Source organism: Tetranychus urticae, chromosome 1, assembly GCF_039701765.1.
Source record: "Tetranychus urticae isolate SD_2017Ah chromosome 1, NJAU_TeUrti_SD_1.0, whole genome shotgun sequence".
In the NCBI taxonomy this organism is placed as follows: domain Eukaryota; kingdom Metazoa; phylum Arthropoda; class Arachnida; order Trombidiformes; family Tetranychidae; genus Tetranychus; species Tetranychus urticae.
Window position 1 is genome coordinate 32,543,662 of NC_142958.1, and position 17,506 is coordinate 32,561,167.

Genomic DNA, 17,506 nt, shown 5'->3' on the forward strand with positions numbered 1-17,506 from the left:
TTTCAATTTGTTTAAACTCTAATTGATTGAATGATTGAATACTGAAGAAAATCTGAGCTCATTCATTTAATAATGAATATTCTTCTAACGCATTATAAGACTTGTGTTTGAGTAACCAGATTATGATTATTTGCTTGATATGACTATACGAACCATGTTAAAAGAAGAGGCTGATAACCTTCTGAAAATTCGTGAAATTGGAAAATCAAGCTCATTTTATTGTAGAAAAGAATTCAGGCCAGATTAAAATGATAGGAGTTAAGAGGAAGAGACAGAGTTTCCAAAAGGAGAAGATATAAGATATAAAGCGATATAAATTCTTTGTATGGGTAAAAAAGAGAATTAATTTAATCATCTAAGAATGTTATTTGACCAGGTCCACCTTTCTTTTTCCAACGGCGGTATCTTTTAGCTACCCCACTTTCCGCTAATTTGGCTCTCATTTCATCGTCCTTTTCCTGCTTCCATGTTTTAAATTTATCTTTGTCCCACAGCTCTAATTCAAGATACTCTAGTTTTTCATCAGCATCGAGAGCATCATATTGACTTTTAGATAAACTCATATTTTTTCTAATTAAATATTCGAACTCTTCATCGCCGTATTCTTCTTTACAAATGCTAAATTTATAGATCCATCGAATCTGGAAGTAAATCCAATTGAATATGGTGATTGGAAGAAGAAACAATTGGATCCAAAGAACATCAGTAATTTTAGGTTTAGCGTAGGCTCCTTTAATGTCCATTTTTTCTTCGATAATTTTTCTCAAAACCCTCTCCTCTTCTTGTCTTATCTCATCTTTGCTTTTGAATCTATTCTTCTTCCTATTAGCTGCTGAATGGTCCAGCAAACCTTCATCTTTTGCTATCTCGGTGGCTTTGATTCTGCAAAAGAAAAAAACATGAGAAAAAACGATTAAAAAAAGGAATCTTTCAGTTGGAACTTCAGAAATCAAATGGAGTAGAAAAAGTATATCAAGTATCAAATGTAGACTAATAGGGAAAGAGAAGATGGAAAATTCTCACAATAAGATATAAAAAACACGGCTCTTGATAGGAAGTGCAGATTACTGAAACAAAATGGAACAGTATGTTTATTGGCAGGTAATGGAATAATATTGTTGATTCAACAATGTCTTACCTGTATTTAGGAATAGTTAAAAAATAGTCGATAGCTTCATTATATTTGGAAAGACAAGCCCAGTACTGTATACCAGATATTACAGTGATGGTAATAACGATAACGATCCTAACATCGACTTTCGGTGCATATCGACGCCGATAGTAATGATAATAATGTCTGTACACTTCATCTGGATTGTCCAGCATATAATTGTAATCCTTTCTCTGTTCATCATCTCGTAAAATTTCATATGCGGCGGCTAGTTTAGTGAATTTCTCACTAGCCTCAGCTTTGGCTTCAGCAGTCTTATGAACATCAGGATGGTGTTTCCTCGCTAATTTACGATAAGCTTTTGTAATTTCTTCTTTGGTTGACTCTCGAGTAACATTTAAAACTATGGAAGAAAAGCAAAAGTAAAGTGAAATTAGTTAAACATTATGACTTTTCAGTTAAATAGAGCAATAATAAAGATACAAGATGATAAAGGTGAGATATGACTTACCATCATAACAGTTGTCAACACCACAGTAGATGCCTTCAAAAAACCCATAAGCAAAGCCTAAATTAAATATCACTAATACTAAAGTCACTTTGATATCCATGTGAATGGTCTGGTGAGGATGGTGATGAAGAAATAACGCCGATGATCACCATCAACTGACAGCTGGTAGCATTAAAAGGTAAATGTGAAAGTTTAGTGTTGGTGAATAACTGAAGACTAATGTAAAGCAATGATTGGTGTTATTTGATTCCGGATTTTTTACCCACCAAAACAGTTTATTCTAAAAAGTTGTTAGCTTACTTTGACTGCTTCAGTTTTTAGACAAATTTTTCTTTTAAACGGAAATCACTGATATCAAAATTTGCGTTACAACAACGTCTACAAAACACATAAACAAGGCTGACAAGTAATGTGGACGATGCAGTTCAAAGTCTCGATCCAGTTGTGAGTCGAAGAGTAATTAAGATGATTCAGTTGAGTGATCAACAGGATGTAACAACTTAAGGACAATGTAAAAAGGAAAGGATTAAAATTAATCTGACTCAGATAATCGTACAATAAAAATATATTCAATAAATAAAAACAAGTAAACAAAAAGACTGTAGCTGTAAAAGCTATTGGTTACACAAATAACAGGTCAAGACTGATAATGATAATTCATTACAAATGGTAAATCAAGTAGCACTGAGATGGGCACGTTGACAATTTATCATTTTATAATTAATAAAAATCTACAATGGAAATAAAGATATAAAATATGCACACAATACAGAGGATGATTGCTAAAGAAGAAGATACAGATGATGCTGTTGAAAGAGTGATGTCACATCACTGATGTGGCAACATAAGGCCTTCAACCTGAAGTGCATTCTGGTTTATTTTTGGGTTAAATACTGGTTCAGTTTTAAATCTTGAAAAGCTATTGAACTTGAATGAGTATTTAATGGGTGAATAAATACTTAAAAAGTTACAGAAGATCTTAAAGGTATGAAGCAAAGTTATTTAATGTATTTTATTATATTTTATTATAAAGATAGTCGTCATGTTGATCATGTCAGGGAGCTAATACTTACCAAATTAACCGTGTTAATTAAAAAGAAAAACAAAGGAGGTGTCTAGGTCAAGACACATCAACGTAAACATCAGCTTTGGGTGTTCATAAATTGTAAATGTAATCAATCTGATAAGTTTTTCATTGCTGTTTTAAAAATCGGTATCGTTGAAAATATTTTGCAATGAGTCAAGTTTAAAGCTCAAGAACAACTCAACAAGCAAGGAGTCAAATCAAAGCATAGTAGAGTTCACGTCCCTAAATTAGAAGATGCTAATCTTGCTGGAGAAGCTCGATCAATTGACTGCAGTAGCAGCAGATTAATATTTAGATATCTATTTAGCAAATTGATATATCGGAACTTTAATTACAACTTGAGTCACTAAAATGAAAAAAGAAAATTGTTTTGAAAAGAAAAAATCACTTATTTAATAAGCATTTAATTAGTCACTTAAAACATGACAGCAAATCATCTATAGTTACATATTGTTTTCTAAAAAATAACAATCCTATGAAACTACTAATTTTTCGATTGAGGTCCTGCTTTATAAACATATTCGAGTGCAGAAGAGACAAGTCTCAAATCCTTTTCGATACTTTTTGCCCAATTTTCGACATCACCAAGTTCCTTTGAATAAAAAATAGTAGATGTTTGATTAGATATTTTCGGTCGAATTTACTTTTACAAAAATAATGGCATAAAGAAAAGTTACCTTAACAGATTTGTTCAAATTTTGCATCAGTGAAAGCCATTGATTGACTTGTTTCGAAAACTGCATAACATTTACGTGAAGCTGTTTTGTTTCAGCATCCAATTTCCGTTGGTTAAGATAAGCTTGAGCAACACTGAAATACAAACAGAGAAATAGAGTAAATAAATGTAATAGTTCATTCCTGTTCCTACCTTTCGTTTAGATTATCCACTAAATGATGAGTTAATTCATTAACAGTTTCGGAGGCCACAAGTTTTTTCTTTTCTATCTCTTCTTTTCTTTCTTGTTGCTTGATTTGATGTTCTTTTAGCATCGAAGATAACATATTTATAGTTATTATTTTTAGGGCTACTGATTAGAAATTTACTCCTTAGGTCTCAATCCTTCTTTAATGATTTTTTAACGTCAGGGATTTGATCTTCCCGAAGCGTACCAGGAATATAGGTATTTGTGAAGTCTAAATCTGATAGCAACAAATAAAAAGAATCTCGAACAGATTCGTAGACTTCTGGGATAAATCTGAGCACGATATTAGGTATGTTAAACAAGCTTGAAACTATGGCGACAGTTACGATAAACAGATAACTCTTTTCCGGGCTGAATACTGTACTGCTATAGGGAGTTATTGATTTCAAGTGGCTGAATTTGTAAGGTCTCCAAAAGAAATTGGTTCTTGTAGTTTGAATACACCTAGAGGAATACAGATGTGAGGAGAATGAACTTAGGATCTCTTGATGTCGAACAATATTTCCCAAACTGAATCTTGAAATAGATGATGATAATCGCATGAACGCTAGAGCTGACATTCCATTAAGCTGAAAAAAATATAAAGTACACTGCTTAACAAAATAGATAATATTTAAGTGTAATTAGAAATACAAATAATGTCTATTTAATAAAAACAAATCAGATTTTGAACAGCTGATTAATTACCGATATATCGATGAATATTACTTGAAAATTTGATAAACGATTGAATTCATAGATGGCAGTTGAATCGAGTTTGTTATCAACCAATGAAAACTTTGAAAATAAACGTTATTCGATTCGAATTCAAGTTGATCAACAGTCAAAATAATAGTTTCATTCTTTATTCCCGTTAACTGTAATTCCGGATCTTTTAATAGTTTTTATCAGTTTTATTTCATTTCAAAGTTCATAATTCGACATGGAACCTGATTCACCCGTGCTAGCTTCGGGGGATAGACCTCCACTTAGTTCAAAACCTACAGGTACAAATAAAAGACTAAGTGTTGAGCGGATTTACCAGAAAAAATCACAATTAGAACATATCCTTCTCCGCCCCGATACATATATTGGCTCTGTAGAACCTGTTACTCAACAAATGTGGGTTTATGACGAGGAAAAAAGTGAAATACTATCTAAAGACATAACTTATGTCCCTGGGCTCTATAAAATTTTTGACGAAATACTGGTCAATGCGGCCGATAATAAACAGCGGGATAAATCAATGAACTTAATCAAAATTGATATTGTTCCTGAAGACAATATGATCCGAATTTGGAACAATGGAGCAGGTATACCGGTTGTGTATCACAAGGCGGAAAATATGTACGTTCCGTCCTTGATTTTCGGTCACCTTTTAACTTCATCAAATTTCAATGATGATGAAAAAAAAGTTACAGGAGGTCGTAATGGTTATGGAGCAAAGTTATGTAATGTATTTTCCAAAAAGTTCATCGTAAAAACATCCTCTAAAGCCTATGACAGCTCTTTTGAACAAACATGGACTGATAACATGTCTAAAGCACAAGAAGCTAAAATTGGAAAAGCGGCTAAGTCTGACTTTACATCTGTAACTTTCTACCCTGATCTATCAAAATTTAAAATGCAGTCGTTGGATCCGGATATTGTGGCACTTTTCAAACGTCGTGCATTTGATATTGCTGGCTCTACCAAAGGGGTAAAAGTAGTTCTTAATGGCGAAGAACTACCAATCAAGAACTTCAAAGATTATGTTAATCAATATCTTAAGGGTAAAGTTGATGATCAAGGTGGACCTCTTCAATGTGCGTATGAAGATGTAAGCGATAGATGGCAAATTGCTGTGGCATCCAGTGATAAAGGATTCCAACAAGTTAGCTTTGTGAATAGTATTGCAACTACTAAAGGTGGTCGTCATGTGGAACATGTCAGCGATCTGATACTTACCAAATTGACCGAGGTAATCAAAAAGAAAAACAAAGGAGGCGTCCAGGTCAAGCCACATCAGCTGAAACATCAACTTTGGGTGTTCATAAATTGTTTAATTGAAAATCCGACTTTTGACTCCCAAACTAAAGAAAACATGACATTACAGGCTAAAAATTTTGGATCTAAGTGTAACCCATCTGATAAGTTTTTCACTACTGTTTTAAAAATCGGTATCGTTGAAAATATTTTGCAATGGGTCAAGTTTAAAGCTCAAGAACAGCTCAACAAGCAAGGAGTCAAATCGAAGCATAGTAGAGTTCACGTTCCTAAATTGGAAGATGCTAATCTTGCTGGAGGAGCTCGATCAATTGATTGCACACTGATTTTGACAGAAGGAGACTCTGCCAAATCATTAGTTGTAGCCGGTCTTGGTGTCATCGGAAGAGATAAATATGGTGTATTTCCGTTGCGGGGTAAACTGTTAAACGTGAGAGAAGCCGCTGTCCCACAAATTATGAAGAATGAAGAAATCCAGAATTTAATCAAAATCGTTGGATTAGATTATCGTAAGAAATATGAGCGAGAAGAAGATCTGAAATCTCTTCGATATGGAAAAATTATGATTATGACCGATCAAGATCATGATGGTTCCCACATTAAAGGTCTTCTCATCAATTTCATTCATCATAATTGGCCAAATCTTCTGAAGCTTCCTTTCTTAGAAGAATTCATTACTCCAATCTGTAAAGCCACCAAAGGAAACAAAGTCATCTCATTTTATTCTTTACCAGAATTTGAAGAATGGAAAGCTGAAACTCCTGATCATAAAAATTGGAAGATAAAATACTACAAAGGTTTGGGTACAAGTACCTCTAACGAAGCAAAAGAGTACTTTACAGATCTTGCACGTCACAGGATTCGATTCAAGTATGGAGGTCCTGAAGATGATCAGTCTGTCATTCTTGCGTTTAGTAAGAAAATGGTCGATCAAAGAAAAGAATGGTTGACTAGAGCCATGGAAGAAAGAAAACAAAGACGTGAAGATGGGTTAGGAGAAATTTATTTATACCAAAAAGACACAAAAGTCGTTTCATACAAAGATTTTGTCAACAAAGAATTAGTTCTTTTCAGTAATCTTGATAACGAACGATCGATTCCATCAGTAATGGATGGATTCAAACCTGGCCAAAGAAAAGTTTTGTTTACATGTTTCAAGCGAAATTTGAAGAATGAAACTAAAGTAGCTCAGTTAGCTGGTACCGTTGGCTCCGAATCAGCATACCATCACGGTGAAGTGTCTTTGATGTCTACAATTGTCAGTTTGGCTCAAGATTTTGTTGGCAGCAACAACATAAATCTATTGCTTCCACTTGGTCAATTCGGGACTAGATTGCAGGGTGGTAAAGATGCCGCCAGTGCTCGTTATATTTTCACCAAATTGAGTCCACTTGCTAGAAAAATATTTTCCAAGTTAGATGAACCTTTACTCCATTATCTATACGATGATAATCAACGAGTTGAACCAGAATATTATGTCCCTATACTCCCAATGGTGTTGGTAAATGGAGCTGACGGAATTGGAACCGGATGGAGCACTAAGATTCCCAATTATAATCCAAGAGATGTTGTTGCAAACTTGAAGAGATTGATTAATGGAGAAGAAGTTGTTCCGATGAAACCCTGGTTCAAAGGATTCCGAGGTTTGATTGAGAAAATCGACGCTCAACGTTATATCAGTTTTGGTGAAGTCGCTATTCTTGATGATGACAGGATTGAAATTACTGAGCTACCAATTCGAGTCTGGGTTCAGGCTTATAAAGAAAATGTTCTCGACCCATTCCTTCATGGGAATGACAAGCAGCCAGTTTTTATTAGCGATTACAAAGAATATCACACAGATACTACTGTTCGCTTCGTTGTTTCCATACCAACTGACAATCTTCGAAAAGCAGAGCAACAAGGTATTCACAAATGTTTTAAACTCCAAACAACATTTACCACTACTTCAATGGTTTTGTTTGATCATAATGGTTGTATTAAAAGGTATGAAACTCCTGAAGAAATTCTGTTGGAGTTCTACGATATACGTCATGCGTTTTACAGACAGAGAAAAGAGTATCTTGAAGGAATGCTTAATGCAGAAGCTTCGAAGTTGGAAAATCAAGCTCGTTTCATTGTAGAAAAGAATTCAGGTCAGATTAAAATGGAAGGTGTTGGAGTTAAAGCCATGATCGAGACATTGATTAAAAAGGGTTATGCTTCAGATCCTGTGAAAGCCTGGCAAAAGAAGAACCAGTTCGATTCTCCAGAACAACCCGTAGATGAAGATAACGAAAATCCAGCCGAATCTAGTCAACAAGAGGACAATCTTACCGGCCCAGATTATGATTACTTGCTTGATATGGCTATGCGATCTATGTTGAAAGAAAAAGCTGATAACCTTCTGAAAACTCGTGATGCGAAAAAAGCAGAACTTGCTGAACTGAAAAAAACTAGTGCCGAAGAAATGTGGCTACGAGATCTTGATGACTTCATAGAAGAACTGACTAATGTTGAAAAAGAACAAGCTGAGGCAGCTGCTAAGGCTATCAAACCAAAAGGTGGAGATGGAGGAAAGATTCGAGGCAAAAGCACTAAAAAGTCCGATGCTGATACTAAACCCTCTGAACTCGCTAGACGGATTAAACCTGAAATTGATGTTGCTTTATATGCTAAACAAGCAGCAAGCAATGAAAACAAAAAACGAGGCAAAAAGTCTTCTAAAGATATTGAAATTGATCTTGATGCAACTGAGATTCTCGATGATATCCCAATATTGAGCGATGATGCAGAGGAAGACGAGGATGTACCTTTACTTGCCAGATTGGATAGAAAGAAGGACGGTAAAACAAAGTCTGTGGCAACTAAAGTTAAAGAACCTAAGACTACTAAGGTCCCAGCCGCTAAAAGCAAAGCAAAAACAACCGCCACAAAAGAAACAGCTCAAAAATCTAAAGCAAAGAAAAGGAAATCTTGGGAATCGGATGCATCTAGTTCTGAAGAAGAAAATATAACGTTAAGCTCTGACTCCAGCTTCAATATCCAAACAAGTTCCAGTGCTCCAGTAGAAATTAAATCAAAAAGGCCTCGTGCAAGAGTCCAATACAGAATTGAAAGTGATGACAGTAATGATTCATTATTGGACAATCTATGAATTCCATTAAGCGCCTATTCCATTTTCATATCACCCTATCTTCATTTATAAAATTGATCAATATTTTTTCGAGGGGATCATGCGTTCATTCATCTTCCCTTCATCCTTTCACATTAACCATTATTTTATTGTAATTTCAAATCTTTTAATTCTACAATTTAATTGTTTTTAATAATGAAAAAAACCATAAAATCAATAGATCATCAATGATAGATCATTTTTGCCATCTGTAAAAAACATAGTTAACCATTCCCTTATTGTTCATTTGAAAAATAAATCTGTATTCACAGTTATAAGGATTTGTTATTACTGTCTTCCTTCATTATCAAATGGACAAACAATTGAATTGTTTTCTCGGGCTGAAGGAATGATCAACTGTTTAATAGGAACCCTGATGTATCTTTCATTCATCAATGGTAAAATCCCATCAAAAATATTTGTAGACTTATAAATTGAAGATTTTAATTGCCATCTTTTTCCTTCTGATAGGAGCCTGGTGCCTTGAAAGCTCCATGGTAATTGCCACAAATCGTCCAACCATGGTGAATCTTTCATGTTACTCGTGTTCATCTCTTGAAGATCCTTACTGTCTAAATGTAACCAATGCAACACAAGATTATCTTTCAAAGGAATGTAGATCCAAAGAGAAAATGTGCTCTGTAACCCGAATTGAATACGAAAACTCCGATCATACTGGAACTGTTTTCTGGGCTTTAGAACGGAAATGTTCATCATCGTGTATTCAAGGATGCATAATATTAGGTAATGTAAACATTATATACAAGTGGCCTCGATTTAAATCTGTGTTCTGATTCTAAAACATTCAACTGTGTTGTGTCTCTTTTCAGGTGAAAGAACCAGACTTCACTATTGCAGTTCATGCTGTTCAGATGATCTTTGTAATACCAATTCAATGAGCATCGATTTGAAGATGAACAATTTATTAATTGTAACAGCAATCATGGTCCATGCAATTTTTGAATTGTCTCTCAATTTATTCAAATCACTTGCTTAATTTGTACAAAAAAAGTTCGCTGTTCAACATTCCTTCTACATCTTTCAAGTAATTAAAGAAAACTAGATTTATTTAAAATCTTCATCTTCTATTCGGAATGATCATGATATTATGATTCTAATTATTTACTTGATGGTTGGACATTCAAGTCAGTAACTTCAAATTTCAACTCATCTATCTCATATGTGTCGAGTAAATAAGAGAACTCATCAGCTGTGACTTAATGTGGATCACACTGGCAACCAAAGAGCTATACTCTTTGCTGGCACACAAAAAAGTAATGATAAAACCAATGATAAAAAAAGTAAAATTTATTTAATTAAAATTATCTTGAAATTAGATCAATTAGACTGAGCGATCCAAGCTGGTCCTTTTTTGACATCATCTAGCTGAATATTTGTTAAGTTTCTGTTCATCAGATCATTGCCAACCTCAATCATGTCGTTTGTCTCATATTGACAGCTTGGATATTTTTCAGTACATTTAGCTACATTTGGTTCAGTCAAATGTGTTTGGAAAGCTGTGCGATATTGGGCAGCAGCTCCAGTATTTGATTCGATTTCACTGCAATAAAAGATGAGAAAATAATTGTGTTTTTTATATTGTCTAGACAAGTTAAAATGGAAGGAAAGTGTTAATTGATCAACTTACGTAAAGAAACTGGAAATCTGTTCACCGAAATTACCAAAAGCAGTTCGATTATAACCAATTTGGCAAATCAGTCTCATTAAGCAGTTATTTTCATCGTTATTCTTGATGAAATCAAAATAAACATTCAAGATTTCCTCTGGCGATTCACTTAAAAGATAAGACAAATTAAAAGTTTAATACACAAAAATGGCAGCAACTCTTGATTTATCTACCTTAACGATAACTTACCTTTCATCGTCTTCTGATTGAGGGGTTGGTGGTTTCATTTGAGGAAACTGTGGCTGTGGTTGAGGCTGTTGGGGTTTGAACTGGTTATTTGGTGGTCTAACAGCTCCTTGAACAGTCTGTGGCTTCACTCTTGCGACTTGTTGTGGTGGTGGTTGAAGAATGGGTCTTGATTGTCGAACCACTGGAGCCGTAGGAATGGAGACAGCAGCAACTGCCAAGCCAATTGTGATTGCGAGCAAACAAATTGAAAAATTATAGTTGGACATGATTGTCGTTTAAATTGTGTTTTCTGGTGGATACAAAAAGAGATGAACACTGGAAATGGAAAGCAATCCAAATGAACAGATAATTTCGCCAAACTCACTAGAGCTTGAGGCTTTGAAAACAGCCAAACACTTGAAATATATTGGACTTTTAGAGGAAATAAAAAAATTTGTTGTCTGAGACAAAACAAAAGGCAAATTTTAAACCAACTCGGAAGAAGGTTAAAGATCAACTAAAGCCTTGATCAGGACTGGTGATGGATTAAAAGGAATCGGTTTCATCGTTATCATGCCAATCGTTATAATAATATCTCCTCCTCTTGAGCAATTTCATTTTTAGAGTAAACAAACTTTAGAAATGCTGAATTATAAGTTGACCGGGAAGAAGATTAATGATATTGGTTATGGTTCCACCCTCTCATTTAGGCACTTACGAACTTTTCAATCAACGCTTTTAAATTATTCATTCATCATGTAGCTGAATTACTCTCACTCTAACTCTTTTATCGTATCTTCACACTTACTTGTGATCAACTTCATAATTTATTAAGAGCAAAACTCGGTTAACATTTATCCAGTTTGACATGGTTATTTCGATAGCCATTTGAAATCATTTGGTTTTGTGTGTAATATTAGCTAAAGTTATCATCATTAATGTATATTCATCGATTCAGCAAGAAACATTTAAGCTTAAATAAGCAGAAAAAAGAAGAAAATATTTCGCTTTATTTAATGTGATTCTCGCCTTGCGGATGAATGAATGAAATGCATTAAAAATGGGTAGGATGTACAAGACCAGGTAAAATCACTTTCTCTTTTTCATCTTTTCTCATCATCTTTTATTCTCGTTCTTTCTCTAATCAATCTTCTTTCCTGGTATCATCTTCATCATTTATCCAGTTTATATTGACCTCATTTCCTTGATCGACTTAAATGACCACACCAAATAACCTAAAATCAAAAAGCAAAACCAAATTAAAGAGAAACTTCTATTGTTATCAACACTTTTGACAAACGACAGACTCACATCATTAAGAAGCCATCAGCATATATTTGACCAAGTTTATTTTAATCGAAATTCTAATGATAATTTTCAATCAGAATCAGAATCTCAAATCTCAAGACAAATTCATCGAATCAAATGAAATCTCGTAATAATCTTTCCACTTTCATCATGTTTTTCAACTTGTTATTACAACTGACTACCAGTTAACTTATTAAAAACCTAAATTATCCTTACTTTTTACTTGTATTAAGTTAATAAGTTTTGTCATTCTGAAGTTAAAACTTCGAAAATTTCATCATTAATTGTGAATTTTTTCTTTTAAAGATGAGACTGTATTAAATTTCAATTCTAATTATCGTTGATAAGATTAAACGATCCAATAATCAAAATTTCATTGATTTCGATAATTGACGCCAATAGATTTGTTTTATTCAAATATAAATGAGCTTGGAAGTTCATTTAAAAATTATCAACTTTCCATTGATGGTTCATGATTTGCAATGAACAATGAAACTCATTCTATTAATAAATTAAGGAAAAATAATTGGCTAATTGTATCTCAATACAAAATAACGATGAATTTAAAATGCAATTACTATTTGTACAATGTTATTAACATTTACAATTTTCAGTCTTCAATGAAATAAGATTGTCAATCACTGAATGTTAATTTTTCACGTTGCTATCAGTTCTTTATCAATCTTTCCGCAAAACTTTATTTTAAAGGTTGTACATAAAGTTAACTAAAGTATCAGTTATTCAAGCTTTTGAATTACTGTGTTCAGATTGATAATCAACTGTGCAATTAGTCGAAAGAACTTTATTGTTGTTCTTTTTCGGACTGATCTCTTCATCAACAAGTAGTGCTATACGAGTGTAAACAGACCCATTTGATTCAATTTTTGCAAGTGTCTGCTGATCGAAGACTGATTGCAAATTATTAATAGATGAAAAAACAATTGATCTAAACATTTCATTCTGAACCTGTTCTGAATCGGAATGATTTTTTGACGATATTAACCTTAGCTTCGTTTTTGATTGCAACTGTCAAATGAAAACCAAAACAATTTTTATTCCTGAAAATGGACAGATAAAAAGTTCTATCATATACAAGAGTTTCATAAATTGTATTAATATTTATGAACCTTTAGTATTGAGTTACTTTCAACTTTTAAAGTGTATTAAAGTTTAACTTACAACCATTAATAGTGAATTAAGTTCTTATATTTATGATAAAACTCAATTAAAATAAATTGATTTAACGATCGATTGAGCTATTAACTTTTATTATCATTACTTGATTACAAATGAATAGTAGTTTAATAGCATTCCAATTAACATTTAGATTAGATCCACTAGAAATTATTATGAACACAAAATCTCAAGAAATTGAATTTCAACTAAGCGCTGACTATTTTTAGACCCTGTAGTCACATCATGTCCATCATTTAATTGCTAAATTTCTTTAAAACCTTTATGATTCTCTAATTTTGACGCAATTAAACAGTGATTCAACTGCTTTTATTATGTTTGAGTTTAACTGTTTGCGAAATGTGTGTTGATGGTGGTGCCATCTTTGATACTAATTGAAAATCTAACCGCAATGTAATAGATGGCATTGCTTGTATCAACTGGATGAAAGTGCTTTTTTAATTTTAATTATTTCCATCACATCTATTGCTTATTTACATTTCTCTTAAGAATACTTTTATCATTAGCTAGTTTACTGTCATATTCATCATGGATAACTTGCCTGTGAAAAGGTATCAAATCAACCAATTAATCATGGACTACCTAGTGGCTCAAGGATTCAAAGAGGCTGCTGAAAAATTTAAACAAGAAGCTGGTTTGAATATGCAGCGATCAAAATCATCTGAAACTGATCCTGATACAGCTGAATTCAATGCTTTACTGGAACAAAGGATACAAATTAGAGAAGCCATCGAAGAGGGTAAAATAAAATATGCTCTGTGTCTAATCAATCAATATTATCCCGAGTTAATCGACCAAAATAGAGGTCTTTATTTTAAGCTACAGGTAATGTAGATTTCTTTGTTTTCTTCAACTGCCCTCTGCCTTCCCTATTTGATGAATAATTTTGAAAATCATACGTTCAACGAATTGATATAATAGGTACACTTAATACAAGATGGTACCTCTTATCTTGTCACCAACTGTCATCTATTGACCATCTGAAGATACATGTATTCATGTTAATCTTCGCAGGGAGATATCGACTGTTGACTGTCTTGAAATCAATTCCTATCTTCTATTTTAAGTGTTCATTTCAAGCCATGATGATTTTTTTAATATTAATCTATTTCCCATCCTACTTTTACAGCAACAACAATTAATCGAACTAATCAGAGAGCAAAAGACTGAAGAAGCCTTATCATTTGCTCAAGAACAGTTGAATGTTGACTCCGAATATCTCGAACTTCCTGAACTAGAAAGAACACTAGCCTTGCTGGCTTTTGACAAGCCAATGAATTCGCCATACGCTGATCTATTACAATTAGAGCACCGACAGCAACTTGCTCTAGAAGTTAATGGAATTATCCTTCAAGAACAATCTGGATCTGCTGATGTTCAACAGCCTAAGATTATCACGCTGCTTAAACTCCTGCATTGGACTCAAAATGAGTTGGAAAGAAAGAAATGTAAATTCCCTAAAATGGTCGATTTATCAACTGCAGAAGTTATTGGAGAAATTTAAAATGAAATGTACATTGAATATTAGTTCGTCATCTTAACTTATGGCTTATCTCTTATAGCACAATAAGTATCGATTATCATTAATCACTACATAACTTTGTTAATACAAATCAATATTGCGTTTCTTTTTGCTCAATTTTACTACCTGTTTAAATCAAACATAGGACAATTTACATGGTGTTTGAAAGTTGTGTAATCAAAGAAAATAAGGAATCGATAAAATCTCAGTTGTCAAACACAATCAGTGACAAAACGTTTTGCATACCCAGAATTATTTCTAATAACTTCTACTCTTTCTGTAAATAACATCAAATCCATACTTAAATTTCACGCTTATAGTTCATTGTTTCCAATCGCTCTAGAACTTTTTAAATTTGATTAATAAAGGATAGAGGTTAAGATTTTCACCAACTTAAACTTGAAAAAATAAAACCTGGTTATTAACGATAGTTATTCAATTTAATGGTGATCTGGATATTTTTCGGAATGTCAACCGTCAATCATAAAGATAATTCATGTAGGTTTAAGAATTTTCGATATTTTTGAATCTCTACAGCTCTTGTGCGATGAATAATTCCACTGTCTTTTGTTCAGGCTAATTTCAGCTGCATTTATTTTCAGATTACAACAATAGATGAAAGAGCAAAAACAAAATATAGAGAGAAATCGAAGAAAAATTATTGATCATTTCAAGAGTTCATGCAAAATATTTGCACTGGATCTGCACTACTATGGCTGAGTAGCTCTATGCCATACTAGGCTTGACTAGCTTTAAAATACATTTGGTTCAAAAAGTAAGCTAAAATAAAATTTAAATTATAAACATAAAACTGGTACTTTTCTAGCACTGGCAAGTGAGGGATCGATATTTCAAAATTGATTGAATAAAAGTTAACCAGAAAAACAAAGAGATGAGGTAACCTCAAAAATACAGAGAAGTGTTTGCATGGATAAATGTAAATTACATTATGTAATTGTAGATTTGAATGAATCTAAGCAAGAGGTGTGCCGTGCAATCTGATTATTGTAATCTGATGCATTATCTGATCCAAAAATTCCAACATGAAACTAGCTCATATTTCAATTAATCCTTGATAGGATTATTATATTTATTACGATTTTATTTATGACAATAAATAGCTTTAAAATCCAGATTAGTCTAGAGTTTTTGTCTTTGGTAAATTGGTGAATTTTGTTCAGTATTTACTTAAGTTACAAGATTTTTTGTGAGATTTTGTATTGATCTTCTGTACAGTAAATAATTTTGTTTTGATTGGTCATGAACAATTTGTATTCAGTTTGTCAATAATAAAGATTGCACTAACACTAAACAGGGTTTACTGAATAGCCCGATTCAGAGTTAATGGCTGTATCTTACTTTTTTTCGTTTATACTTGTTAAAATACGCAAAAGTATTAAATCGATTTGGTTTGGTCTCAAAAGTAAGTTCAATAGTTTAGATGTGAATGATAGTCCAGAATCCAGAATCCACGAGGATCATGATATGTTTGTTTCGTCAGCAATCTATTTTTCAATCACCATAGCGAGTAACATTTAAATTTAACTTAAGATCAGAGATTAAAAGGACGAGATCTATGATCAGCAAACATATATAATTAGTTAACCTCAAGAAAATTTTAAAGGCTGGGCTTGATAGCGTAAAGAATGATAACTCCAGGTTGATATCAATTTTAAATTATCACTTTTGTTTCAATATTTTCTTTGAAATTGGCTTCTTGATTGGTAATCCGAATTTGATATAAGCATCTTTTTCAACCTCTACCAAGTCTCCTGAATTTTGCCATGGCTTCCATATATAATGAAACGTAATAATCCATACGAGAGCTAAACCTTGATAGATACAATATAAAGATCATCAGTATAATCACTCTTTAAATTAACAGATGAGTTGAATTAACGTCGTGAAAAATATTGTGTTACCACTGAATGCAAATGGGAATAGAGTCGTTTGCTGGATTTGAATTGTCTTGTAAACAAAAGATTCGACAGTAAACAGGCTAACATATGCAAGAATAGCACATATCACTAATCGCGTGACACTGCAAGGAAATTTGAAGGAAGCGAATCAACAAATTGTCAAATCCAATAGATGGATAGATGGTAGACTTACGGATAAACATAGAGATAGATTGACGATTGAATGAGAATGATGGCATTGATAATGGAATAAATACCAAATAGGTGATCAAACGTAATATCTGCGAACAAATTAAACAAAGAATGAGAAATGTACAATTTATCAAGTAAAAGAGCTGATATTTACCATTTTTATAAGTCGTGGAGGTAAAAATTTTGGTTCTGAGAAAATCACGATCCGTAAAGCAGCGAAATGCAGTTCCCACATGCATGAAGGATAAAAAAGCTAACCAACCTCGAGTTGTATAATCTGTCCAATGAGCCATAACTGGAATGTAAACTTAATGATTGAAAATCTTTTAAAGTGATAAAATTAAAATAAACATTGAGAAAAATACAAACACTAAGATTTAAACATTGAACATCCTATTTTTAAACCAAAACAAGATTTTACTTTCAAGCTTCATTGTGAATCTGACATAATTCGGGTTGGTATAGTAATTTATAAAGAAAACATTCAAGTAAATCAGGCTGTGATGATCAAGAAAATGAAATATTTATTGGTAATATTACAGAGTACGAGTGCAAACTTGTTACAGATTAGCCTGACTTATAATCAGGTCGGAAATGTTCAGTCATAGAGCAATTCCTTCTGGTGTTTGACAAGAAAGGACACCCATAGCAGCATAAGCCACCGCTTCATGTCAACAAGACTTGAACCTGGGACCTCTGGGTACAGAGCCAGAAATCTTATCCATGTTGTATGGACACAGGGAGGAGCGTTAATTTAACACACAG

At 33.1% G+C, this 17,506-nt stretch overlaps 7 protein-coding genes across 8 annotated transcripts; 3 read left to right on the top strand and 4 right to left on the bottom strand.

Moving 5' to 3' along the window:
- Window positions 1-192: 192 nt before the first annotated feature.
- LOC107362091 (dnaJ homolog subfamily C member 25 homolog) lies at window positions 193-2,431 on the bottom strand. Of its 2 annotated transcripts, none has more exons than XM_015929094.3 (4): window positions 1,923-2,431; window positions 1,623-1,784; window positions 1,139-1,514; window positions 193-882 (listed from the first exon to the last, which is right to left on the bottom strand). In XM_015929094.3, the coding sequence occupies exons 2-4, from the start codon at window positions 1,720-1,722 to the stop codon at window positions 348-350; spliced, it is 1,011 nt and encodes a 336-aa protein (XP_015784580.1). In that variant the 5' UTR covers window positions 1,723-1,784; window positions 1,923-2,431; the 3' UTR covers window positions 193-347. The 2 variants fall into 2 exon arrangements, with proteins under 2 accessions (XP_015784580.1, XP_015784581.1); XM_015929095.3 differs by having other exon boundaries at window positions 1,889-2,431.
- Window positions 2,432-3,093: 662 nt separating this feature from the next.
- Blos1 (biogenesis of lysosome-related organelles complex 1 subunit 1) lies at window positions 3,094-4,306 on the bottom strand. Its single transcript, XM_015928381.3, has 3 exons — window positions 3,578-4,306; window positions 3,387-3,519; window positions 3,094-3,301 (listed from the first exon to the last, which is right to left on the bottom strand). The coding sequence occupies exons 1-3, from the start codon at window positions 3,709-3,711 to the stop codon at window positions 3,194-3,196; spliced, it is 375 nt and encodes a 124-aa protein (XP_015783867.1). The 5' UTR covers window positions 3,712-4,306; the 3' UTR covers window positions 3,094-3,193.
- Window positions 4,307-4,417: 111 nt separating this feature from the next.
- LOC107361838 (DNA topoisomerase 2-beta-like) lies at window positions 4,418-9,029 on the top strand. Its single transcript, XM_089270124.1, has one exon. It carries the CDS (start codon window positions 4,555-4,557, stop codon window positions 8,731-8,733), a length of 4,179 nt encoding a protein of 1,392 aa, XP_089126250.1. The 5' UTR covers window positions 4,418-4,554; the 3' UTR covers window positions 8,734-9,029.
- On the top strand, window positions 9,014-9,826 carry LOC107361841 (uncharacterized). Its single transcript, XM_015928768.3, has 3 exons — window positions 9,014-9,149; window positions 9,223-9,495; window positions 9,582-9,826. Exons 1-3 carry the CDS (start codon window positions 9,101-9,103, stop codon window positions 9,746-9,748), a joined length of 489 nt encoding a protein of 162 aa, XP_015784254.1. The 5' UTR covers window positions 9,014-9,100; the 3' UTR covers window positions 9,749-9,826.
- Window positions 9,827-10,041: 215 nt separating this feature from the next.
- On the bottom strand, window positions 10,042-11,146 carry LOC107361840 (uncharacterized). Its single transcript, XM_015928767.3, has 3 exons — window positions 10,628-11,146; window positions 10,400-10,546; window positions 10,042-10,312 (listed from the first exon to the last, which is right to left on the bottom strand). Exons 1-3 carry the CDS (start codon window positions 10,891-10,893, stop codon window positions 10,090-10,092), a joined length of 636 nt encoding a protein of 211 aa, XP_015784253.2. The 5' UTR covers window positions 10,894-11,146; the 3' UTR covers window positions 10,042-10,089.
- A 2,412-nt stretch (window positions 11,147-13,558) lies between these two features.
- On the top strand, window positions 13,559-15,018 carry Hou (GID complex subunit 8 homolog protein Houki). The gene is made up of 2 exons (XM_025160775.2): window positions 13,559-13,933; window positions 14,238-15,018. The coding sequence occupies exons 1-2, from the start codon at window positions 13,637-13,639 to the stop codon at window positions 14,610-14,612; spliced, it is 672 nt and encodes a 223-aa protein (XP_025016543.1). The 5' UTR covers window positions 13,559-13,636; the 3' UTR covers window positions 14,613-15,018.
- A 695-nt stretch (window positions 15,019-15,713) lies between these two features.
- Window positions 15,714-17,336, bottom strand: LOC107361845 (uncharacterized). The gene is made up of 4 exons (XM_015928771.3): window positions 16,896-17,336; window positions 16,743-16,830; window positions 16,553-16,671; window positions 15,714-16,462 (listed from the first exon to the last, which is right to left on the bottom strand). The coding sequence occupies exons 1-4, from the start codon at window positions 17,032-17,034 to the stop codon at window positions 16,311-16,313; spliced, it is 498 nt and encodes a 165-aa protein (XP_015784257.1). The 5' UTR covers window positions 17,035-17,336; the 3' UTR covers window positions 15,714-16,310.
- Between the last annotated feature and the right edge of the window lie 170 nt (window positions 17,337-17,506).